General features: G+C 37.8%; 1 protein-coding gene across 1 annotated transcript; it reads left to right on the top strand.

The window, feature by feature from the left end:
• Positions 1-25,247, top strand: LOC109267057 (60S ribosomal protein L10-like). The gene is made up of 5 exons (XM_019449561.2): positions 1-185; positions 754-864; positions 1,254-1,341; positions 13,466-13,543; positions 24,546-25,247. Exons 1-5 carry the CDS (start codon positions 1-3, stop codon positions 25,245-25,247), a joined length of 1,164 nt encoding a protein of 387 aa, XP_019305106.2.
• Positions 25,248-26,713: the final 1,466 nt, after the last annotated feature.

The following is a 26,713-nucleotide window of genomic DNA, read 5'->3' as shown; positions in this document are numbered from 1 at the left end:
ATGGGAAGCACGGGAGGGATATTGGAAAAGAGAAAAACGGGAAACACTTCAAATCCAAGTCTGCCAGATGGTGACACTTCCTTCACCGTCCCAGCTCCTGAAGTTGTGGCCCCCACATCCATGGTTTCAGTTAGTACAGCTGCAGCCTGTCCTCTCATTACTTACTTCTTCCCTTTTTTGTTTCCGTAGGCCTAGAGATAGTAGTTGTTTTTTGTACTTACTAATTTTATCTTCTCCCTTATTATCTTCTAGCTCTTCAATATCTGTGTGATAAATGCCATGCATTAAATCCCCTTTTCTGAAACAGACTGTGTAATTTTTTTTTCCCTCACTAGCCTCTGATTGATACGTACTTAAAAACGAGCTGTAACTCTTGAATTCAATTGCTTACTTTTTGAGCTTGAATGAAGTAAAGGCATCCTTATCAAAGTCAACTGGTAATTTGTGACATGCAATGACATCATGCTTACTTAAAGTATCATGTGTTTGCTTAGAATGAAGTATATACTAAAAGCAAGATTTTGGGAGCCCAACTGGCTATGGCACTTTGCCACTATAGTACAAATGATGACCACAAGAACTGGGAGGTTATCTGATTATTTCTGAGTGTTCTAGAGAGCTTATGAAAAATAAATGATGAGTTCAGTGTCAGAAAGAAAGAAAGAAAGAAAGAAAGAAAGCAAGCCCACAGGCCCAAATGGCATCACATAGGCCAAGTCCCCAAACTGGGGTTAATATCTTATCTAATTGCAGTTTCAAAGTCCCCAAGGAGAAACTTAGGCTTAACCACATCAGTCAGGAATTTTCTTATCAGCATCAAGACATCTGCCACTGGGGCCCCCTTCTGGCCCGGAGGAAGAAAAGGTAATCTTGGTGATAAGGCCCTCTGCTCTTACCCCTCAGGGAAAGCAGCCTTGCCAGGAACAATTCTGTTCGTTTGCCTATAACTTTCTCAGTCCACCCTCCTTCCTATAAAAACCTTCTATTTTGTACAACTCCTCAGAGCTCCCCTCCACTTGCTAGATGAGCCACTGACCGACTCATAAATTGTTTAATAAACCCAGCTAGATCTTCAAATTTACTCAGTTGACTTTTGGCTTAACATCAGTAATTAAAAAAATCTTAAATTACAAAAAAGAAAAGCACTCCTATTTCTTGTCACTACAGGACAAATATGGCTGAATGGCAAATCCAATAAAGTTAAGAAACTTGAATCCTGAAATTTCCCTGTTATTGTAAAATGATATTTACAGTATCCTTGCCAGTAAAACAGGTCTTCTTCCCCTAAATGAACAGACCGATTTTCTATTGCTTGATGATACTGTTATGTCTTCCCCAGAGGTAATAAGCTTGAAAAATAAAATCCCTCAAGGGCCCACCCATCACCCTTCCTTTAGTGCTTCTAATCCTATAAATGTAATCAGATACAACCAAAATGATATAGCTTATACTCCTAAACTCTGAAAGACTTAAAATTTGTATCAACAGAATAGTTTTTTTCAACAAGTGGTGCTGGAACAAGTGAATCCATTCAGTGATCTGCTCCAATGTTATAGCCCATCCTCCTTGGGTTTAAAATGCCTAGAATGCAATTATACATATATACTGTGCTTCTAAAATATTTCTGTTCATTAATTTATATACACCTATGCATATATCCTACCTTACAGGGACACTGGGCTTGAGTCACCACCACTCCCAGATTAATATAAAAGAAAGAATAAAAGTTTAGGAAGATCACAATGTTGGAGTAGTGTTAGTGGCACAACCCGAAAAATCATATGTCACTATGTCCCCCATAGAGGGACCATAGGATGCTCTCTTAACTAAGGCATTAGGAAATAAAGGGAGCATTGCATCAGTTAGAAAGCTCTGTGATGGCTGTTCTCTGAAAGCTGGAGTGGTGGTAGGAGATACTGTCATTGTAACCAGATTCCTTATTGTAAAGGGAATAGGGGAACTTTAGCATGAACAAAGTTTAGTGTCCGGCCTTAACTCCAGTGGCAAGATAGGCAAATTAGCATAATAGGAACCAGAATCATAGCAGCAATCAGGTTTTGATCTCCTGTCCCTTGACTTTTGGTAGTGACTAATTGATCAAAGAAAATTGGTGAGTATCTTCCTAAAGTATTATTAAAGTATTGATCTAGATAACTTAAACTCTAGTTCTAGGAGGCGCTATAATACAGACTCACAGTTCTTGCTCAGTTACCCAACATAATGGGATCCCCTTGAGGTAGAATCCTACAATGCATCCCAAGAACATGCTATAAATATCACTTCAAGCTTGCCCTAAAGGAACATAAAGCTATTATTCGGAGTGACTCTCCACAAAAGAAAAGACTCTTCCAAGCATTATTAGATAATGGCTCTGAGTTAACATTAATTCACCAGTACCTAAAACCTTACAGAGGTCCACCAGCAAAGTGAAGGATTATTGGGGTCAGGTGATAAGAAGAATTTTGCCTCAGTCTCAAGATGAGCAAAGTAATTCCACAAAACCATTGTGCCCCATTTCTCCAGTTCCTGAATATATGATTTCAAGAAGCATATTTTGAAACTGGCCAAAAGGAATGAGGTGAAGCTGTTATGGTGGAAAGGGCCACGTGAAACATGCTCTAGAAAATTCCCTCCATCTGGGAAGATAGCACTCCCAGAGCAAGTCACGTGGTATGGCTTCAGTGATTCCAACACTGGCAAAGTGACACAGTCCCTTAAATGTCCCAGCAGCCGTTGCCTGCCCCACTCACACATCCACCCAGTCTCTGAAACTATGGTTTCTCAGGCACTGTGCTGGCTGCTGAGATGGATGCTCAGGAAATGATGGCAACTCCTCAGGCAGTTTGAGCTTTTGAGGAATTAGCCCCTCTTCCTCACTTGCAATTGTGGTAATACATCTTCTCTTGGTTGATTTCCCAGATTTACAGTTAATAACAGCTTCCTACAGTGTCTAATCTCTTAATTCTTTTAATCCTTCCAACTTTCCAACACCTGCATTACCAGTTTCCTGAATTACACCTCCATTTCTTGAAATACTTGGCATAGTCCTTTGTTCCTGAGAAGAATGTAACTATAACAGTCCCCAAGGCCCAGGGTGGTTTTCAAGGGATGAGAATTAGTGACCTATAAAGTCATCATTTAATATATTTCACACTCTGCTGTGTGCTTCCAGGAGTATGCCTGTGTCTGTAGAGAATCACAGAATTAAGGAACTATTATCCTGTAATATTTTTAAAAGTGTTGCCATGGTGCATCAATAGTATGTGCAAAATGACAAAAGGAAAAATATGAAAAAGAGTCAAAGCATCTCTAATAATCTGGAAATGATGGCCTCAATCGCAGAAATGAAATACAGTGGGATATCTCTCAGAGAAGGAAAATGAAAGAGTCTTAAAAATACTTAAATATAGGGTGCTGGGTGGCTCAGCCGGTTACGTGTCCGACTTCAGCTCAGGTCGTGATCTCACAGTTCGTGGATCTGAAATGCATGTCGGGCTCTGTGCTAACAGCTCAGTGCCTGGAGCCTGCTTCAAATTCTGTGTCTCCCTCTCTTTCTCTGGCCCTTCCCTGCTGGCACTCTGTCTCTCTGTCTCTCAAAAATAAATAAACATTAAAAAAAAACTTAAATATAATAAGGGTGAACTGTTGTGATATTTATTTCATTAGATGACAGAAGTTCGAAGTCACCTTGCTCAGGGAAATATTCACTTCTCTGTTAACTAGATGGCACCTCCCTACTTCTAGCATCATACATTCTCTTTGTATTTTATTGTCTCCTTTTTAATAACAGGGAACAGTTAGTCAAAACTCAGATATTTAAAAAGCTTACAATCCTAGTATTTCCTGCATGTTGTTTAAGACACAGTTGTACACATAAACACAGTCAAAGGCAAGGAAACAGACATTGATATACTCAAAGCAGGACTGACAGCCTCCATCTGACACACAAGGAGCCTGTTGGATGAACTACAAATGTATCCAAAATTTATTATTCAGTTCTTTTGGACAACTAATAAACAATTATATATAGACTTTCATTTTTACATAGGAGAAAATTGTTTACTTGTAGTCTACTAAATAAGATATTAAAATTCAATTTTTTTTAATGTTTGTTTATTTTCCAGGGAGAGAGAGAAACACAAGTGGGGGAGGGACAGAGAGAGGGGAAGACGCTGAATCCGAAGCAGGCTCCGGGCTCTGAGCTGTCAGTGCAGAGCCTGATGCGAACGCACAAACTGTGAGATCATGATCTGAGCCGAAGTCAGACGTTCAACCAACTGAGCCACCCAGGTGCTCCTAAAATTGAATCTTCTAAATTAAAGCATTTCTAGTCAAATTTACTAAAAGACTGGCATTAGTATTCAACCAAAAAGTCTGGCTGCAGATTTCCTGCCAAAACACTGGCAAAGATGATTGGAAAAATTTACGATTTGGGAAAATACTTTACTAACAGTATATTATCAGTGTTATCTTAAGCTGGTCATGGTTTTTCCATACTTTTGCTTTTTTTTTATTGTTTTATTTTAGCTTCATTGGTGCCAATTTTGTTATTAGAGTAATCAAACAAAATCAGCAAGCTGATAAACTACTAAAGTTAACTATGGATCTCACGAATGGATGATCTTATGTAAATATTATACAGATACCCAACGGATTCATAATTTGGATTAAAGGACAATGAAAAGTAAACATGGTGACTCCAGAAATTCCATTTTCAACATAAGCAAAGAGGCAGTTATTTTATCCTGGACCAATTCAAGGTGGTTTCATAGATTGAGGAGGCTAAGGTGCTGTAACTGACAGAAAGCAATAACCCTACAGAAATCCATCAGAGTCCCAGAGTTTCAGGTTGCTGTCTCTTTGATTATTTGAACTTTCATTTCTTTTACCACTTAACGCTAACTTATAACATGTCTCTTTATAGGTTGTTTATTTGGTAGGTCAATCAGCCAACAAGGAATTATCGAGAGGGGGGCTAATGTGTTCTAAAGTGGATCTGAATATGTTGTGAGCAGGGTACTAGGTGATAGAAAACCAAATCCCTGATCTAGAGGCCAAGGGCCAGACTGTCACTGTATCTCACATAGCACAGGACAGCGTCTCAAAGAAGTAGAATAAATTAGCCAAAGTATATTTGATCATTTGAAAAGTATCAAATGAATGCATTAATAAGTAAAAATTTTCAAGAAATATTCTCTTTAATTCATGAATCATATTAACTATTAATATCTAAAGGATAGAGGAAGGGTACAGATTCGAGCTAAAATGCACTCTGTCAGAACTCATGGTGGTGGAGATTCATCCTGGAGCCCATTCCGATCATAGGGCTTCCCCTGCCCCCTGGCACTGCAAACCTGTCAGCCCTAAGCTGTTTCTTTCTCTCTCTGGAGAGATATTGCTGAAAGAGAAGTGGACATCATTGCCTTCGCCATGCTATCCTCTCCTGCTTCCTTGGCAGCAACAAGAAGGCCAAAAGAAATTATCCAAAGAGCAAGAGCTAAAGCTGGAGACTCACAACCTAGGCTTCTAGAGCCATTAGAATGCCAGGGTCCGTGGCGGACTTGAGAAAGTGAGGAGTTACAAAGTAGGAAGAAAAGCATAGTATATATACCTTGCCAAGTACATGGAAAGGATCATATGTCCCTTGAATTACAAAGGGGTGATTTCTGCAAAGAGCTGGAAATTGAGTCCTGCACTCAGCTGATTTGTTTAACTGCAGGAAATCTAAGGTATCCCATTAGTTCGGACTTTACTGTATTTTTAAGGGAAGGTTTTAGGGATAGAAATGTCTCTGAAATATGAGAAAGCTCTCTTGCTGCTGTAGGAGAGCTTATCTCCCGGTCATCATCTTCCCAACTCAGCTTTAACGTCTGGAGTACTGTTACCCCAGACACAACAGTCACTTAATCTCATTTCATTTTTCAATGTCAGGGCACATTAATATTTTATAAATAGAAACAAAGTCCATAAGCTAAATTTTTCTCTTATAAAAAAAGTACAGATTTATTTTTTAAAGTGACATGACTAATTTTATCATTACAATTTTATGTTCTGTGAAAGTATCAAATGGTGGAAATCGGAGGTTCTTCCCTCTATTTTGTCAAATTCCCTGATAACACTTGATGTATGGAAACCAGCTATCTTCTCAATTCATCAATACCAAAAACAGTGCTGCAAGAATATTTAACTAGAAAAAAACTAAGAATGTATGTTTAGAAGTAGAAGTATTTAAGAGCTACAACTTAAAATTATTCAGAAAAAATACATAGGATCACACTGCTTTATGATATTTGAATGGATTTTTGGTAATTAAACATTAATAAGGTAATTTTTAAAGGGAACATAAAATAATAATTGCAAAGGACTCGCTTATGTGATGCCATTCCAATTTTATTTTTACTCCATGTGGTAGACAACTTAGTAGGTTTCAGCTAAAACAAAATAAAACAAAACAAACAAAGCGAAACAACTCTCATGGGGACAAATCTCTCTTGTTTGTTACTTAATAGGACCCATGTCTGAGGGGGTAGAGAAAGCTTGGACTTGTGACACACACAGTTCAGATTAGATACAGTATGGCTTTATTTCACTAGACTCTCATAATTCAGGGGTTTTTCTCCCACTTGCCATTGGAAATTTTCTATCAACCAGACTCCTTCATCACTGAATTCTTCCCCAAATCACAGTCACCATCAGCACCGCTACCCACCAACAAACATAACACCCCTTTCCCCACATACTTTTAAGCTTCTAGTACTGCATCTACTCATATGTTGGTAAGAAAAATTATCTGAGCAATGATCTACGACAGGTGTCTCCAAGTTGTTTCTCTAAGCCCTAGATTTCCATGGCAGATCCTTAGTGTCCACTGAAATGGATGACAACAGTGTCCCTTCAGGCTGGAATGCTGGAGCTTGAGACACACTTTATCTCTTTTTTATCTCTTATCCCTTCAATGAGATTCACTATTCTCTCTCCCTCTTTACTTCGGAGTTCATCATAACACCATTTAAGAGGAAAAGTAAAAGTTTCTACTGTTACAGCCTTGAAAATCTTTTATTCCCAGATTGATTACATCTGGTTGATTACCAGGGAGATTTCTTTTCTTTCTCTGGTATCTTAACTAAAGAAAATGTGTATGTTGCATCTGGCAGATAGGGGAACAAAGGCAGATGAACATAAGTATGTGTAAGTCATTTATTGCCTCTTAGTTATTAATGTCTTTACCCAAATAAATTATAAGTTTCAAGAGGGCTAGAATCTCTCCCCATACTGTTATTCTTTGGAGCACAAATACAGTGAAGAAGGACAGGAATACTTGGTTAAAACTAGTTGGCTATTTTAGAGGCACCTGGGTGGCTCATTCGGTTGGGTGTCCAACTCTTGATCTCAGCTCAGATCATGATCTCACAATTCGAGAGTTTGAGCCCCATGCCAGTCTCTGTGCTGACAGCAGGAAGCTTGCTTAGGCTTCTCTGTCTCCCTCTCTCTCTGCCCACCCCCTTCTCAAAAATAAATAAGTAAATAACGATTTTTTAAAAACTAGTTGACTGTTTCCTTCTTCTTTTATTCTCCATCAGTACTGAAATCCCTGTAAATTCAGAGTGATATTTATTTTTGGATAAGCATGCTCAAATACTCGAGACCATCAGTAATACCTACTTACTGGGCAATTTAAAGTACCCTTCAACAAGATCCTGAGAGTCAACTGTGTTTTACGCACAGAGAGGGAAAATTAATTCTGTGTCTATGTCTATCACAGTATGTCACATTTCTGATTGAATCTTTTCAACCTGCTTATTAGACATATAGCACAGGGATAAATTTGTCTTTATAAACTTCATATGTGTCACCAAAAATAGCTTCAGGATCACTATAACCCAATGAACTAAGAACGTCCAATAAATGATTAGGCTGCATTTGACAATGAGAATTGCATACACTCTTCTTAAAAATCTAAAGCACAATATTTCTAGGGAGAATCTAGTTACCCAGAAGTTCCTCTGAAAATTACACCTATGATATTTTAACAGCAGCCAGATGGAAAGCCTTCAGCTTTTGGAACTAATTTTACTGACTTTGTTCCACAAAGCATCCATAAAAATCCTTTAAATCATAGTCATGATGTGGTTTTTTTTTTTTTCCCAACTAACTAACCCTACATAATTTTGTATTCTTGCCAAATTGACAGTATCCAAATTTTATGATTTTAAAACTGTATTCACTACAAATCTGATACAGAACAACTTATCTAAATATTTGAATCTATAACTTCAAGATCAATTGTTTTCAGAAGAAAACTAGCCTGAGTTTATGGAGATAAGTAGTATTCTCCAGTGTTAAATTACTCAGGTAAGAATTTAACAATAAGGAAGCTTTTTGTAATTAAATATAACTAATTATGTAAGTGAGAACAGTCAAAAATCATTTTATCAAAATACATAAGTCACAGAATTGTTTTGGCCATTCAGGAACTGTAGTATATTAATTCAAGTAACTTTCCTAAGTCTATGATGATACTGATGTGCATTGTCACATTACGTTAACCCTGAAGGCTTGTCTATCACTTTATTTTCAAACGTAATATGATAGTATAGAGAAATAATACCTGCCCTGAACATGTGAAGGTGAAGTTATTGGCTCACTATTGCTGGGGTACGCGTGTGACAATTGTTCCATGAATGGAAATTGACTTGAGATAGTCCAAACATGCTTTCTCATCAGGTTCTCTTTATAACCAAAGCCATATATCTGCAGGTTAAGAGGCCAATGTACATGAGGTAACCTCAGGTTACAGGTATATATGAAAGCAAACTGATCCATACAAAGAGAAACTTATTAGTTTAGCCTCATCAATGTGATGTTTTTAACCAACCTAGCAAGGCAGTTTGACTCAAGAATGCAAAAGCATACATAATAGGAATGAAACACAGCATTATTTTTATTGCCAATTCTAAGGATCTCTGATTATCTAGAAAAAAATGTAAATCATTAGCAAGATATAGAAGACCCACTTTGAATTGATGACTTTTTATTTCTTGCTTCCTCATCAACCATTTCCTCATTTATTAACAAATATCTGTAGTGGGTGTATGCTAAGCCAGCACTGTAGTTGATATAGTGGATACAAAAATAAACAAGTAATAATTTCTGCCCTTGAGGAGATTTCAGTTTAGTGGGAGAAAAAAAACAGGCAATAACTAACAATAGCAGTGCAAGATAATAAAGTGTTTTTTGTTCAAATTGCTAAGGACATGTTAATAAAAATCATCTTAATCAAAATGGGAAAAGGTTGGATTCTCAAAGAAGAAATTGAGCTTGATAGATGCCCGGGAATCAGCTAGGTAGAGAAGCTGTTGAAAATGCCAGGCACTCAGATCTGTTTGGAACTTCAACCTCCCTAATTCTTCAAATTCAAATTGTACATACACCACGTGTGCTTCCTGGACACTTCTCAATTCTCATGATAAGTCTACAACTGTAATTTCCTATTTATTTACTTCCACCTGTCATTCTATGCAGTAGCTTCTCTTGGTTTGCTTTCAAGTCCCTGTAGTCCATAACCTACATAAAAGGAAAGACTGCATTTGTCATTTAAATAGGTATGACAATCCCCAGTATCCTGAATTGCTGTGGCATAAAACAAGAGCTAAGTAAATCATTGAAGAATTAAAGCTGAGGGAAGGAATAGTTTGTGCAAAAGCACTAATGTGTGAAACAACATGACAGAAAGTTGGTATCTCTAGAGGAATATACAATGGGGAACAGGATAGAGATGGTTCTAATACTAATCCTTGACAAGGCTGTGCCCGTTTTGCAGCATAGATTAATGGGTTCAATTACAGCTCTGAAGCTAAACTGCTTAGATTGTTTCCTAACTCCACCATTTACTAACTGTTTTATATTAGGGAAGATATTTAATCTCTCTATGCCTCGTTTTCTTTATCTGTAAAGTACCTACATCAGGATTTTGTGATGTTAAAGTGAATCATCTATACACACTTGGAATAGTTACATTATGACATTGGTAGTTACATCGCTATTGAGTAATAAATGTTAACTAACATTTCTAGGCAAAGAGATTTGCCATTTTCTCCTGAAGAATAGGAAGGGACTCAAGATCGTTAGGCAGCAGTGAGATATGATCCCCTTGGATTCTGTGTCGGTCAGGATTCACTGCAAGAAATAGAAACCATTACTTATCGCCCTAGTTGACAGCCATCTCAAAAATTTACTCCAAGTTGTGTTTTTTAAAGCACATCTTATTTATCTTTGACTCTACATCTTCCATGTATTCAGGCACATAGTAGGTCCTCAATAACACTGACTTAATGAATTAATGCCTTTGGAATGAAGAAGAAAGGTTTTGCCAAACTGTTTTATTCTACTAAATTCTTTCTAAGACCATTCCTCTGAGAATGAATTAGGATCGTTTGTTTCATCCTCTTATGCCAAATACTAAATGCCACGCAAAAAAACGTCCACAGTGGTAGAAAATATAATTCAGACAAAAATCCATGCAGAGTTGGAAGAGATTAGTAACATAATTTAGAGTGGTGCCATGCTTTGTGAGCCACATCCCACTTGCCAGTAAATTCAGGACATGGAAGTAGGAGCCATTCATAGACTCATCCAAAACCACTGTAGTGATCAGCCCCCACTCTAGCAAGTCACCGTCCACATTTTTGCTCTTTGGGTTCCAGGTGTGTAATTACCAACTTGTGCATTTATTCAAGACACATATCTGCCAACAGCTTTCTCCATATAGCTTCTTTTAACCACTCTGGTTGTCCAAAATCAATGATATGTTGCCGCATATGCTCAGTCTCTCAGGACGACAAACAAACTATGGAGCAGTAACGGATAAATATCTCATCCCCAACCAAGCCTCATATTCCAAACATGGCAAGCTTCAATTTCCCACCCTGTGGCCAAAATCTTGGCAGCTGCCTTTGGCTTTATACCCTGCTGGTTCTAGGGATTCTTGCTGCAGTATGTACTCACAGGCGAGATCATATTAGAAGGACATCACTTGAGTCTTTCAACTACTATCCCCTATAATATTGCCTACAGAGAGACATTAATAGCACTTTAGAGCAATTTATCGTATAGAAAAGTGTTCATATATATTAAAATCTGCCTCAAGTGTCTGTCTCTGGTACCTGTGCATAAAGTCCAGAAGGATATGCTGTGAGTTAAAAGCAATTAGAACAGGTTTGGAGTGGAAGGAAGTTTACAAAGTCATGGTAAAGATCAAGCTTCTCAAATCCCAAATGGAGAAAATTTCATTTCCTAGTTCAGAACAGAGACTTTAACAGAAGATTTTGTGTCAAGCCAAGTGCCATGTGTCTGTGTTGTCCAGGGAATACCCTGCTCACAACTCCTTCAAGAGGACCCGTTGCAAAGAGCGAAGTTGACTGACAGGCTCCAGCTGCTCCATCTTTAATCCACTGCCATATGCATATCAGGCTGCTTCCAGCAGATGACTGGGCACAGGGGGAGCTAGAACAGAACATTAGTGCATGAAGCAGGACAAAATTCTGGCTCCAGAGTTTCTCCTAAGCCTAGCTGGAATTTTCTCAGAACTAGGCTTCACTTGGAGTCTCTTCGTACCCAGACTTTCCTTTTCTTGATTTCTTTTCAGACATCAGATCCGTATTTTAGTTGATTATATTAAAAGCAGAGAAATAGGCCTAGGGCCTGCTCGGATGGTTTGCAGTGAATGCATGCATTACCTTGTTCATGTTTTAGCTTTGCTGCCAATGTTTTGAGTCTCTCTTCTGTTGTATTCTCTAGAGGGCCCAGTTGGTTGGGTATCTGACTCTTGGCTTCAGCTCAGGTCATGATTTCACAGTTCCTGAGATCGAGGTTCACATCAGGCTCTGTGCTGGCAGAGCAGAGCCTGCTTGGGATGATCTCTCTTCCTCTCCCTCTGCCCCTCCTATGCTTGTGCTATCTCTCTCTCAAAATAAATAAAGAAACTTAAAAAAAAAAAAAAAAAAAGAAGAAGGTTCAGGGGTGCCTGGGTGGCTCAGTCGGTTGAGCATCCAACTTCGGCTCAGGTCACGATCTTGCAGTCTGTGAGATCGAGTCCCACGTTGGGCTTTGTGCTGACAGCTCAGAGCCTGGAGCCTGCTTCGGATTCTGTGTCTCCCTCTCTCTCTGCCCCTCCCCCACTCATGCTCGCTCTCTCTCTCTCTCTCTCTCTCTCTGTCAAAAATAAATAAACATTAAAAAAAAATTTTTAAAGGGTTCAAGTTATAAAACTATTCAGCATGGAAGAGGCTAGATCTCCTCCCCTTCATTATTCTCAATAGTAAAAACATGCAGAGGTTTTGTTATCAAGGCCCTCTCTCATACAATTTTCCTTACTCCCAAGAGATTTTATGATCCAAACAGGACCTGTCCAATAAGTATTTGGGTACATCCAGGGATGTCAGATCTGTAAAAGGATTCAGAGAAGTCCAGACCTTGCTAAAGAGCACACTGTAGAGAACAAGCAGCTTACTGCCCCACAGGCCATTGTTTGGAGCCATTGTTAGAGACAGACTACATACTGATGGTCAGAATGGATCACAGATTTGGCAACTTTCTTGATGCTGCTACCTTGAAAATATTTTGTAGACCTTAAGTAGCAAACACTGTGGGTCTAAGAATAATATCAAAAATCATATTTCAGTAGGAAATATCATTCTTTTCTCAGTGTGGGCATCCAGACTATTGAATTGCATCCCATTAATTTACAATGCGAGCACTTTTTTTTTTTTTCTTTTTACTTTTGTCTCTGATTATTACCTTTTGTTCTCTCAGGATATGTTTGATTTCTGTACACATATTCCTACCTTAATATTAACAGAAAAGAACAATATATTCTTCCACCACCTGAAAGCATGCTTATGGTGCATACATTTATAGACACTCCTAACTCTCTTCCTTTTGTGTTTATATTTTATCACAGCCTTCCGGCCCCTGCTCTTTCACCTATTTCTTTTAATTCTATTCCTTTGCATCTTACCACTATTTGTTGGCTACTCATAAATGCATAATCCTGTGTCAGTCATCTCAAAAATAATTTAAAAGGGCATGGACCCTGATATATTGGATCAAATAGTATTTAGGATATGTCTTCTGAGACATCAGTATATCAAGCTTACCTAAGCATTCCCAGACCACCCAAATTTTTCCCCTTTCTGGATTCCAGTCATCTTATCATATTTTTGGATCTAGGCATATGATTTCTTGAATTTTAACTAGAAAAGATTGCTTACATTTTATCACCATACTAAATTATAAATCTTTTTGAGAAGATATTATTTATGCACTCCTATACATCCACTACTGTACATTATATCTTATACACATTAAGCTCTCAAGAAAGTGAGAAGCGATTTGTTACCTGCAACACACTTGGGTGGGTATAAGCCTTGTTAAGTCTCCATCTGAATTCTCATTCCTCCCAATATAGACTGGCCACACTGGCCGGACTTGGGAGCTGGCCACGGACTTCCTGCCAGAAGCTGGATTCCTTGTGGCCAAAATGAGGGTAGAAGAAGCCTGAAAAGGATGCCCCCGCTACAAAAAAGAAATTGACTCCAAAAATGCTCTAATGTACAGCACAGTACATGTAGTTAACAATTAATTATACGCTTGAAAGTTGGTAAATGTTCTTACTACAAAAAAGAAATGGTAATTATCTGAGATGGTGATAATTAGGATGTGTTAATTAGCATTATTGTGTAATCATTCACTATACATGTGTGTGTGTGTGTGTGTGTGTGTATCAAATCATCACTTTGTATACCTTAAACTTATACAATCTTTTATGTCAATTATAGCTCAATAAAATTTTTTTAAAAGGTCTAAATCATTTTCAAATGCCACCATTTTACTTTTTAACCCTTTTGCTCTTCTAGTGTAGACCACACCGGTTTGTCACTACATAGTTCTGCGTGAGCTATTTAGAGATGTAGCTACTTTTCCAAGTTTCTCTGCTTAGAATTATTTTCCTCAAGAACTCCAACTTATTATTGCTTTGGCAATTCCTTTTATATACCAGATTTATCCTTTTGGATAATCAAAAATTTGGAAATCAAACTTTCCAAAGATTCTAACTTGTGCTCATCAAGTTGAAAAAATGTACACAGCTGGGCATATTCATGTCTAAGACTGATTAAATAATCACCCACAGTAGTTCACCCTTAAACTAGAGTCAGTGTATTCTAAGGCACCTGAAAGTTCTTTATTTTATAACATCTTATTTTCCATTTTGATAATAACTAAAAAAGTAACATAAATATATGTTAGGTATTCACTGACCAATATGATACCCACCAGTCATAATTATTTAAATTTAAGTGTAAATTCATTTCAGTTAAATGAAGTTAAAGTTCATTTCCTTAGGCACTCTAGTCATATTTCAGATGCTCATGAGCCATGTGTGACTGACGACTACCTTATTAGTGCAGATATACAACATTTCCAGTGTTGCAGAAGTTTCTATTGGACAGTGCTATTCTGTATCACTTAAATAATACTATAATAACCAAGTACAACCACACATTTTTGGCATCTATCCTTATATATTTTTGGCATTATGTAGTGTTACTATAAATACTGCAATGTAATAGAAAAAATAATTGAAACAAATTAATGTATAAAATATATATTCGTGGAAAATGAAGAATAAATGACATCGATAGCTCTAAAAGGATATGGTTTTACTAAAGTGCTAAAAGAAGAGAATATTTACATGTGGAATTCAGAAGAGCCTTCCCCAGTTTGCCATTTACATTCAGAAAATCAACTTTATCCACCAAATTAAATTAATATTTTTTGAATTTTATTATGTAATAGTTGTACTTTATTTAATTTTTTATAGTTTTGGTTTTCAAAGTCAAATATGAGCCACAGGTATAAGAAGTTCATAGCTAATTTGTGCTTATCCACAATTAAGTAAAAGCAAAATAAATACTATTTAAGTCAACACTGGTGGTACTCAAAAATTTACCTTTTGTTTAAGGGATATCTTTCCATTACATAAGCATTGGAAACTCTGAGCTAACATACAAGATATTAAGAGCTGAGAGCAACCTTTGAATTGTGCATTATTAGCATGGCATAAATATTAGTCCCCAGCAGTTGTGTGTTACTTTGAATTTTTCTTCAAGGCTCTATATATTCACATTGCAAGTTTATTCGGCTTGAGTTTGTTGAGTCTCTACCCCCAGTTTTGTATTCAACCTATGTACTCAAATTCACTATTAGAAATTATGATATCCTATGATATCCACAGTCTAGTGAGAAAAAAAGGGGTCATATCACACCCCCATAAAAAGTTTAAAACATATTCTGAAACTGAGAGAGCCTGCAATCTCTTGGGGAGGATGGGATGGGGGTGCGGTGGAGAAAATACCAGGGTCCTTAATGGACATCTCTAGTTTTTAACTCCTCCTTGTACCCAGTGCTGTCACATGTTCAGCCTCAGAGTATTCAGCCACTTTGCTTTATTTTGTGCATTCTCTGGGCTAATATTTGTGACTTTTCTTTAACTTCTTTATTTAGCATGTGTAGCTGACATAGAACAAGGCATCAAAGGAGGCTTAATAATTTTCCACAGAAATTCAAAGGTTACTCTTAAGTTTTGTTGACATCTTTGCTCGTAAAACAGGTCATATTTTATGAATTTGATTACTGGGACTTTGTGCAATTTTCTAAGTCAAGCAAGGAAACTTAAAGCTTTTATATTTTATTCCCCTTTTGGACTCTAAAGGATAAAATGGAACTCACAGGAGAGCAGAATATGAGATTCCATAAGCCCAGTTCAAAGAATCAGGATAGAATCTTCGCTGAATAAAAAAACAATTCTATTAATTTTTAAAAATGAATCTGGCTATGAAAATAACATAATGTGTCACACATACACACACATGCCTGTAGTGATACACGCATATCTTATACAAGAAAACAAAATAATGCAGATATATATATCACACACATATATATGCATATGTTTAAATCTTCCTTGTCTTCTGAGCAAACACTAGACTATTATATTAATTGGAAGTTGTATAATGAACTTTGCCATTCATTAGATTTGTTTTTCATCTTGGGTTCAATTAAATAAAATCCTAAATATTTGTGGGTAACCTCACATGGGTTTTAATTATGATTTAATATAAAGATTCCAAATACCTCTGCCTTTCTGCTTTCATGGTAATTAGATCCTAATAAAGGCTATATTGCAGAATGAAATTCTTTGAATATGCAATCACTGGCCTACAGACCATTAACAGGGTATTTGCTTAAGGGGATTTCACAAGCTGAACTGTGGAAATAGCTTGTGCCATTGCTATGTCATCTTCTAGATAGACTATCTGCACTGAAAATTCAAGATTAAATTATTCTAATTACTGTTAAATGCTTCCAAGTCACAAAAGGCTGTGGTTTTCACAGAGTTTGAAGACTCATCGCAGACCCCTCCTCCTTACAACCCGACCACTAACCCCCAATCTCACCACTCTGTGGGTTTGTGTATTTTGAGTTGCTACTGGCTTACAAGGAAAAAAAGCTATGAAAAAATTTTTAAAGATTTTTTAAAATATTTTTAAAGATACTTGCTAATAAAAACTGATGTGAAGTAGCCCTTGTCAGTTTAGAAGGAAGATATTTTCCAGTGACCCTGCTAAACAGCCTGGGAAAAGTTATTTACAAATTTAATGCGACCCTCACCGTTTCCTTCATCCTTCCTACTTAAACCTACACACTTAATTTTTCAAATAATATTCACCTTTTATTTTCTGAGCTAAGAGAATTTAGTTCTCCCCGTTCATAAATTTTAAAAATAGATCTACTGAACCTCTCCTAACCTTGGTTTTGCAGAATCAAGGCACACCTAGAGAAAGACAGGGAAAAGTGTATATTTTTTAATAAAATCTTCTTCCTGATCTCTTTGGGAAACCTCCTGAATTTTAGCCTACTTACTTACCGATGAAAAACAAATAGATGAGGCAATATGTGTTTGCCTATATTCCTAGGGAGTCTGAGTTGGCAACAAAACACGAGGCAAGAATCCAGAAGTGCCAGACTCTAATATCAACTCTGGGAGAAACTAATCTCAAATTCTCACATTTTTCACATTTAAAATTGGAATGGGGTTATTGGGAGGCAGTCAACGAAAACCATCGTAAGTAATTCTGTAAGTATAATATGCAAATAATATGGCAAAAAGCCCAAACCTTATTTTTATTTCATTTCCCCCAAATTTTACAGTTTTCTTATTTCCGTTTTCTCTTGAACTCTCAATTTTTTTCCCGGAGGAACTGTAAGGTTAATGGTTAAATATTATATGAAGACCGATAGGAAGACTAGGGGCCCAAGGTGCATAGCACATGTGACACAAATCACCTTGTTTGGCTTGGTGGTTGAACAGCATAACCTCAGAGCCCGTGACATATTAAAAGTAAAAAGACATCCCAGGCTGGAGGAGGGCTTCTGAGATAAAACCATAGGTACATACGGAAGGGTTAGCAGCAGCGGCCTCCTTAGAATAAGGGAGGGGATGGAAGAAATGAACAAGCACTGATGTTTGCGAAGTACTTCTTACATGTGCCGTGTTCCTGTCCTCCCCCCAACAGCCCATATACATAACAGCCTTAGCACTTACCACAGGAGTGGTGTTGTCTATCTTCTCCACTGAATTATATGTTCATGGAGTAGAAGATCAAATATAATGTACGATCTACCTGGGACAAAACGTTACCTACCAGTGACCGGCCAAAGCAGGCAATTAATACATATCTGTTGACTGAATGAACAAAGCCATGTGTTAACAGTTAACATTCCCATTTGATGAGTAAGGAGATGAAGGTTCAGGGTGATTAAGTGACATAGGCAGATCACAGACATCACATAGGTTAGTAAGTAGCTGAAGAGGGAAACCCAAGCTTGTCTGACAGGGAACCACACTCTCCACTAGAGCAAGCTGCCCCACGGAAGTCAAAGTGGGACCAACTGTCAGAGAAAAGTCTCAGATTTTTTTGTGAAAGGGTGGCAGTGAGAAAGGAAGCTTCCACGCATCCCTGCCTACAACCAAAAGATGTCCAAGAAGCAAAAATGGATAATTTGGTTCCTGGGTACAGTTCAAACGAGGATAAAATCAGAGCATTGGGGTGAATTTCCTGGCAGCTTCTTCAGTAATGGTTTTTTCCCTCCAATGGCTTGTGTTTGTTTGCTTTTCTCTTTGCGTCTCCCCTAACTCTTTCACCCCAGCTTCTTCCTTTCTGTCGTTCAAAATTCCTGGGAGACAACTTTATCCAAGGATCAGGAGAAGCCACCAAGAGGTCTTGACTGATTGATTGCACAGGCTCTGCAGTCCAGCCACCAGGGTTCCATCCCAGCTCAGCCCCACCCTAACCAGGTGACATTGGGCAAATTACTCAGCTTCTCACTGTCCCAGTTGCTTCCTCTGAGAAATGAGGCTGTTAGTAATAAAATCTACCTACTGTTATAAGAACTCAATGAGTTAATACCTGGCAATTGCTTAGCACACTATCTGGCATATACTGGGAACTTAATGAAGAGTAGCCATTCCTATGCCATTAGCCCTAAAATTCAGGACCAGAGCCAGCTGCATGCATACTACAGCTCATTAATCCCCAAACACATCTGTCATACTCCAGATTAGGGTTGCTACATCAGGTTCCAATACAAAACTCTTTTCCCAAAGGCAGCAGTGAAGTGTTGCTGACAGTAAATGAAAAAAAAAAATTTTTTTTTCTTGTATCCCCTGACTTACATAGTCAATGGCTTGGGACACAGGCTTGCCTTTGGGGTCATTCTTCCATACTAGCTGCTACACGTAAAAGCCTCCTGGGTCTGGATAGAGAAACGAAAAAAGAGCAACGTTCTTATTTTTCTCTTGCATGTATTTTTCTAATAGTATCGCAAGTTCATTTGAATTCAAGAATGAATCTCCACATCACTCGACCTGAAGAACAGAGGACTAGAAGGTAAGGGAGGAAACCAGCTCACTGTGTTTGGAGCTATTGACAGAGCTGGGGTCATGTCATGATCAGCAAAAGCAGTGATTGGGGTGAGATAGGAGGAGCTGGACTAACTAACAGAGGCTTCTTTTTCTCCTGTAATGACATGTCCTGGGGTGTGTAGTCCAGAGTTAGTGCAGTTCTTTAAGGGAGTTATCAAGAACTTTTTCTATCCTTCCACCCTGCCCTCTTTAAGATGCATTTCCAAGCTTTTAGCTATAATGTGGTCACTATACTGTCTGTCATTGGGTCACAAACCACAGTAGAAGAAGTGAGGAAAAAAGGCAAAGGACAGAAGGTTGAAAACACAGGCCAACAAAATAGAATTCTTTTAAAATAGCCTCCACAAAAATTCCACCCACTGACTTGCATGTACAGATCTTCTGGGCCAAAAATATTAGGCTCAATCACATAAAATTGCTGATAGTCAACTGTGCTGATGTGCAAAAAATACACAGCATAAGATTTCATCTAATATAGCATATGGTAACCACAAGAGAGACTGAGACACGGGGTGTTTTATCTGGACCTACTGCTATTGAACAGAATCAAGATTTGGTTAGTAATAATAAGTGGCTGAAATAATACTGAATAATAACTAGCAGTGTCTCCTCTATCTTCGCCAAAGAGGAAGTCTATGTTAATATCAGAGTAAATACATTATACACAAAGGCACTCGAGGACAAAGAGGACATGACATAACCACAAGTGCAATTAACAAGATAATGCATTTAATAACATAGCTTCAAGATTTATAAACCACTATTAACAGAAGAACATAAAAATATTGACAAATTCACTTTCAAAGTGGGATATTTTTACATGTTTTTCTCAGTAACCAATAAAATAAGCTGGCCAAAAAAATGAGCAACACGATTAATAAACTGTCTTCACAATCATGGGTAGAACTCTGTTCCCAACAGAAAGATTATTTTCTTTCAAGCACATGGGAACATTTCGGAAATGACCACATGTTCAACTATTAAACTCATCTGAACATATATCAAAGAATTAATATCAAACAGTCCATGTTCTCTGATAAACATGCAATTAAGTTAGAAATGAATTTTAAAAAGAAGTAACTTTTAAGAGTTCAAATGCAGAGAGGGGCACCTGGATGGCTCAGTCAGGTAAGCGTCCAACTTCGGCTCAGGTCATGAACTCAATGGTTCATGAGTTCAAGCCCTGTGTCAGGCTCTGTGCTGACAGCTCAGAGCCTGGAGGCTGCTTCAGATTCTGTGTCTCCCTCTCTCTCTGCCCCTTCCCTGCTCATGCTCTGTCTCTCTCTGTCTCTCAAAAATGAATAAATGTTAAAAAAAAAAAACAACTTTTTTTTTAAAGAAAATGAAAGAACATTACTTGTTGAAGTTAACATTTTATGATGTTAACATAATCATACTAAAATCTAACCAGAAATAAAAACGGGAAATAAAATCAAAATCCAATATGATTATCATAATAAATATTTGCTCTCAATATGATCATCATAGAAGCACTAAAGGACTACTCAAAATTAGTGGTCATGGATTTAAAATGCTTATTTATTTTGAAAGAGAGAGAGAGTGGGCATGTGCATGAGGGAGGGTGGGGTTAGGGGAGTGGTTGAGATGGCTGTGGGGAGGGGCAGAGAGAGAGGGAGAGAATCCTAAGCAGACTTCTTGCTGTCAGTGCAGAGCCCAAGTGGTCATGAATTTAAAGTGAAATCACTCCTCATGATTTTATGTTTCTACACCTACATTTAGTTTTCACAAATGCAGGTGCAAAGTATGTTGGGTTAGACTTAACTAAGGTGGTTTTCCCAAACAAATTGGAAGAAGCCAAGAGGAGCAAAGCTGCTGAGAACATAAAAAAGGGAGTCATTAGAATGACAGGCCACAGATTCTGTTCTGAATAAGGAAGGAAGAATGGATAGCAGGGAAATGAGGGATGATTTAAAAAAGTATGAAGATCAATGATCTGTAGTCCTGGTGGGGATGAAAAGCTGATTTTATCAGTAATCTTGAGAGGTAGGAGAGGTCATACTTATGCATGAAGCTACTGAGACTCAGGTATGTTAATGTTCTTTTCTAAAATGAGTATAATGCAGTAAATAAACAGAAGAACTTTCACTCCAGCCTGAATAGTTTGGCTCTAACTCCTTTTCCTGGACCTGCAAAATTATTCTGCAGCCCTGTCCAACACTGATTTGCTGTAACTTTCCTAGCTATCACAAGCTCTCAGGGATTAACTCTCACTTAGGGTCAGTTTAGGATTCCTACATCATCAGTCAGACCCTGATAAAGTTCCGATTATATTGTTATTTTTGGTAATGATTTAAATTCTAATTCGCTGAAATAAATGTTTTCAGGAGAGAGGAAACATCTCTTTAAGAAAATAAAATTAGTTCCATGGCCATAAAATATCCATAGTGAATAAGGATGGAGATTGCAGCCCAACATTCCCCAATCCCTTTATATTCTAGCACAATTTAACGTTCCTCCAAACTTACTCCTCTTGGATAACCCATTCGCAATGTTTCCTCTCTCCTTTTTGGGATGTTAAATTTTGAACACATTATTTACTACCTGCAGTTTTGCTGTTTCTTCATTCTATATAACAATTTGTCTGAAAAGTGCCAAGAATCCTCTTCCCTAAGTGCCTATAAATCTCCTCATAGTGTCTATTTGTTGGGTAGCCCTCCTCCCCCTTGCTAATCTTACCAAGAATTCCTTCAAGGTCATCAAACTTGAAATATGAATTTATAATCATTATGTAATAAGATCTGGGGAAACTTCAGGGGGATACAAGGGAGACTTGTTTGGACTTTTGGGGGGGGGGTACAAACTGATATTTATTCTTCTGCCAGTATCAATAAATAAGAGCAGGTGCAATTTATGTGTGTGTCATCATTCAGAAAATTGACAAAAATGACTACCAAGTTGTCTCTTAAGTAAACCGGTTATCATTTAGGATCAGGGTCAGAACAGGTAGAGTGGTTATGTTGATTTATCTTCTAAGTTGTGTGCCACGTTCTCTGATCATCAGTTTCCTGAGTGTGACCTATCAGCCTTGAGAGACACCCTTTCAAGTAAACAACACCAGCACATTATGTCTTTGAGGGGCTTCATCACAACTGTAAAACAATAAATCAAGAGCAAATTCCTCCTAAACTTATGTTGCTAAGATATTATGGTGAGAGAACAAGAAGTACCCTGGAGAAATTAAAATAAAATACTTTTTCATAATTGGAATGCAAAACTCTGTCTGTCCTCAGTGTCCAAATTGCTGTCCTAAAGAGAATCTGTGTTTAGAAAATACACTTGTTATCTTAGTATTTTCTCCTTTTTTATCACTCCTAAAAGGCCTTATTTGCCCTTGTTTTTATTTCTCTTTCCCTATTCCACCATATAATTTTCTCTTACACTTATTTATTTTTGATTTCTCAGTAGTTTACCCTACTTGATTTTCTATACAATATTGAATTCCTGCCAGTTCTGTAAAAACTCATTTCAGATCGCTTTAAAGTGTGATTTTTCTCAAACCCCAGATGCAATAAATGTGAAACACTGTGCCATGTGGAAATTCCAGTCACTGCATTTGTTTGGTTAAGACAACTTAATTGCTTGCAGAGCCAGCTCCAGTTTCAGCTAAAACAAATTCAATGGCTGTTGTGAGTAAGGTGAGAACAAAAAAGAAATAATATATCACCTGTCTGCCAGGGGCTCTTCACGGCACCTATCATTGGCAAGAAGTCAATGTTAGAGGGAGGGGTGTCAAAGAGGGTGAGAATAGAGAATGGAAAACTAATGTTCCTATGAAATTATTGCTGAACCAAAGGTAGAAAAATCATATCAGTACCAAGCAAACTTTTCAAATAAGAGACAGTTGCACAGAAGAGGCCACGGAGAGACTTTATCACAGTAAAATGTATTTAAAAAGAGAGAAAGACATTCTTGGTTCAAAATCTGAGTCTCTAGAGATATCAAATTAAAGAGATCTGATAACCTGTGGCTGAAGTAGAATCAAGTTGACATTGCCCAAAATGTATAATTTTTTAATGTATACATTGTTTTGAAATCTCATTATGACTCCCCTCTAACTCAGAAACTTCTATTGTGTATTTAAGAGAAGATTGAGGTTAGGAAATGAGAAATGGCTTGGCCCAATCCCAACCAAACCACACAGATCCCACAGGTAAGGGAGCATGGTACAGAGAGATGTTGATGAGAGAACCCCGATGCCCACTGGAACTTTGCATCTTAAGACTATCTCCCATGTACAGGACTTTAGGGCAATAAAGGGAACTATCAGAGAAATCTTAGGGAACCAGTATGCCCACTTTGGGCAAACAATATATTTTGATAGGCTGTGCAGATTTACTTCCACTGAAGGTCATGCTCAAAAGAAACCATAATGTTCAAATGGGTGATATTGGCAAGAACTGTGCCACAGGGGCCAAATGACAGCAGCACATGTCTTTGAGAATAATTCTGGGCTCCTTCCACCCAGCAGTCCCTAAGGATATTGTTTTATCTCTATCATCCAGTGGGACCTGTGAAAGCCTAGAGCATTAGAGTTCCCTTTTCAAGTAAAGTACTTGAAAAATTAATCAAGGAGAATCCATAAATTCTCTATCTAAAATGAGTTGATATTAGATAGCAATTTGTATAGCAGTTCACTATACAAATATCTTTGAAAAGATAGTTCAGAAAATAAGGGCATCTAGCAATTCACTGTGCAAGACATGTAGAAACGCAAAAGACCATAGAGAAGAATGTCCCCTACCACAGCCTCTCACTGAATGGCTGTCCCAGAGATTAATATTTATGTAAACAGTATCTATAGGGCAAAGCAAGAACCCCCATCCCACACTTTCTATACTCTCAGAGATTGTCGGAAAAACATATATTCCAAATGCAGTCCTCAGGGCCTGTTGCAATTTCTATCTCCTCATGTACTTCTCTATCATTTTGTAATAACTGAGTGGCTCTATTTCGTAGTAGAATGCTCCATATTATTTACTGAGTCTTTTTATCTGATGGGCATATTGTCAAGCATTCTATGTGACTTATATCATTTAAGGTTTGCATTAAGGTTATAAATGAGATATTATTATCCCTATCTTACAAAGTAACAAGATTTTCATTCAAGACTGTATGGTAAATCTTCTCTGTGACCTACATACACACTCACACATAAACACCCACACAAACTTATACACATACTCAACCTACCCCCACTGATACCCCAAAAAGAGTTGATAAAATTTAAAAAGAAACACTATAAAGATGTAGCCATTCTCAAATACAAAATCAATACCTCTATGCACCGAAAAAGTAACAAACCTATATAAAGCAGTGAGTAGGACTAAAGACACAGCCTCCTGGGCTCCACATATGAAAGCAGGCAATGGAATTTAGGTACTTGAACTGAAGGTACTCCCATACGGTAGGGTTTCAGAGCCAAAACCATTGCTTAAAACAGGGGTCCTACTCTTTTTCTTAAGCATGACACTGAACATCCTAGTGTCGCCATGGGCCACTGCCCTGCCCAGCGTTATTGTATTGTAAGAACAGGCCATATCCAAACTCTCCCTTCTGCAGAGATGTCCCTGGTGCCAAGATCCACATCTTTGACCTGGGGCAGAATAAGGCAAAAGTGGATGAGTTCCCACTATGTGTCCACATGGTGTCAGGTGACTATGAGCGGCTCTCCTCTGCAGCCCTGGAATCTGCCCATATATGTGCCAATGAGTACACGGTGAAAAGCTATGGCAAAGATGGTTTTCACATCCAAGTGCGGCTCCACCCCTTCCACGTCCTCTGTATCAACAAGATGTCCCATGTTGGGGCTGATGGACTCCAGACAGGTATGCGTTGGTGCCTTTGGAAAGCTCTGGGGCACCAGTGGCCAGGGTCCACCATTGGCCAAGTCATCATGTCCACCTGTACCAAGCTGCAGAACAAGGAGCATGTGATTGAGACTCTACTCAGGGCCAAGTTCAAGCTCCCTGGCTGCCAGAAGACCCATATTTCCAAGAAGTGGGGTCTTACTAAGTTTAAAGTGGACAAATTTGAACGAATGGTGGCTGAAAAGTGCCTCATCCCAGATTGCTGTGGGATCAAATACATACCTAATTGTGGGCCCCTGGACGAATGGCAGGCTCTGCACTCATGGGAAACTCGGCAATGCCCCAATAAATCCTACCTCCTGCAAAAAAATAAATAAATAAAAAATAGAGCCCTACTGGTGAAGAGGACTTCAAAAGGTGACCATTGTCACAGAATGGAGCTTAGATAGAGCTACATTTTGATAGAACCATAAAGGGCAAAAATTCCTTCCTTCCAGCACTGAGGCTTAGATGACCAGTGGTTCAGTAACTAGTCTGTGATATGCACGGTACCAACACAGGCCATAAAGATGGAACATATGAAACAGTCCCAGAGGGGCCACTGACGAAGGTAAGTAAAAACTGAGATGAGGAAGGGGCATTTGGGTGGCTCAGTTGGTTGAGTATCTGACTTGATTTCAGCTCAGGTCATGATCTCATGGTTTGTGAGATCAAGCCCTGGGTCAGGCTGCTTGGGATTCTCTCTCTCCCTCTCTCTCTGCCCCTCCCCTGCTTATTCTCTCTCTCCCTCTCTCTCTCTCTCTCTCTCTCTGTCTCAAAATAAATAAATAAATGTTTAAAAATTGAGGAAAAAAAAGAAGAATGACAAATAGAAACTAAAACAAGATGATAGACTTAAACCCAGCCATACTAGTAAGTAAATAAAATTTTAATATGATAAACACTCCAATTAGAAGGGAAAGATTTTCAGAATGTATTTTTTTAATCCAAGTATGTACTGCCTAGAGTAAATATGCTTTAAATATGAAGATATAAATGGGTTAAAAGAAAAAAGATGGAAATATATATACCGTAAAAACATTAATCAAAAGAAAACCAGTATGACTTGATTAGTGTCAAAAGAGACTACAACACACAGAAAATTTCCCAAGATAAGTAGAGGCATTTCATATTGGAAAAATGGCTAATTTATCATGAAAACAACAATGCTTAATGTATAAGAAGGTAACACAGACAACCAAAGTAAGTGAAACAAAAATTAACAAAATTAAAGGGAGATAAAGATCCACACTCATGATCAGAGACTTGAATAGTCCTCTATCAATCATTGATATAACAACTAGACCAAGAAATCAATATAAATTTTAAAAAAATTTTTTGAATAACACTATCAACCAGCTTGTCTTAATCATATTATAATGCGACACATCCAGCAGCTACAGGATACACAGCATCTCAAGTGCACATAGAATATTCACCATGATAGACCACATGATAAGCCATAAAATAAGCCTCGACAACTATTGAAGTATTGAAATTATACAGTATGTTTTTGACCACAAAGGAGTTTAATTAGAATTCAACAACAATGATGTATCTGGAAAATTTCCAAATATTTGGCCATTAAGCATACACTTTTTAATAAGCTGGAGGTCAATAAGGAAATCACAAGTAAAGTTAAAAAATATTTTGAACTTAATAATAGAAACACAATTTGTCAAATTTTGTCAAATGCCACTAACGAGGTGCTAAGAGGGAAATTTATAGCTTTAAAAGTTTGTATTAGAAAATGTCGAAAATCAAAGATGTAAACTTTTGTCTAAAGAAGCTAGAGAAAAAAGAA

The sequence above is a fragment of the Panthera pardus genome, unplaced genomic scaffold (genome assembly GCF_024362965.1).
Source record: "Panthera pardus isolate Hobbes unplaced genomic scaffold, ASM2436296v1 HiC_scaffold_12, whole genome shotgun sequence".
In the NCBI taxonomy this organism is placed as follows: Eukaryota; Metazoa; Chordata; class Mammalia; order Carnivora; family Felidae; genus Panthera; species Panthera pardus.
Note: the sequence above shows the minus strand (reverse complement) of the source record. Positions and strands in the feature narration are given on the sequence as shown.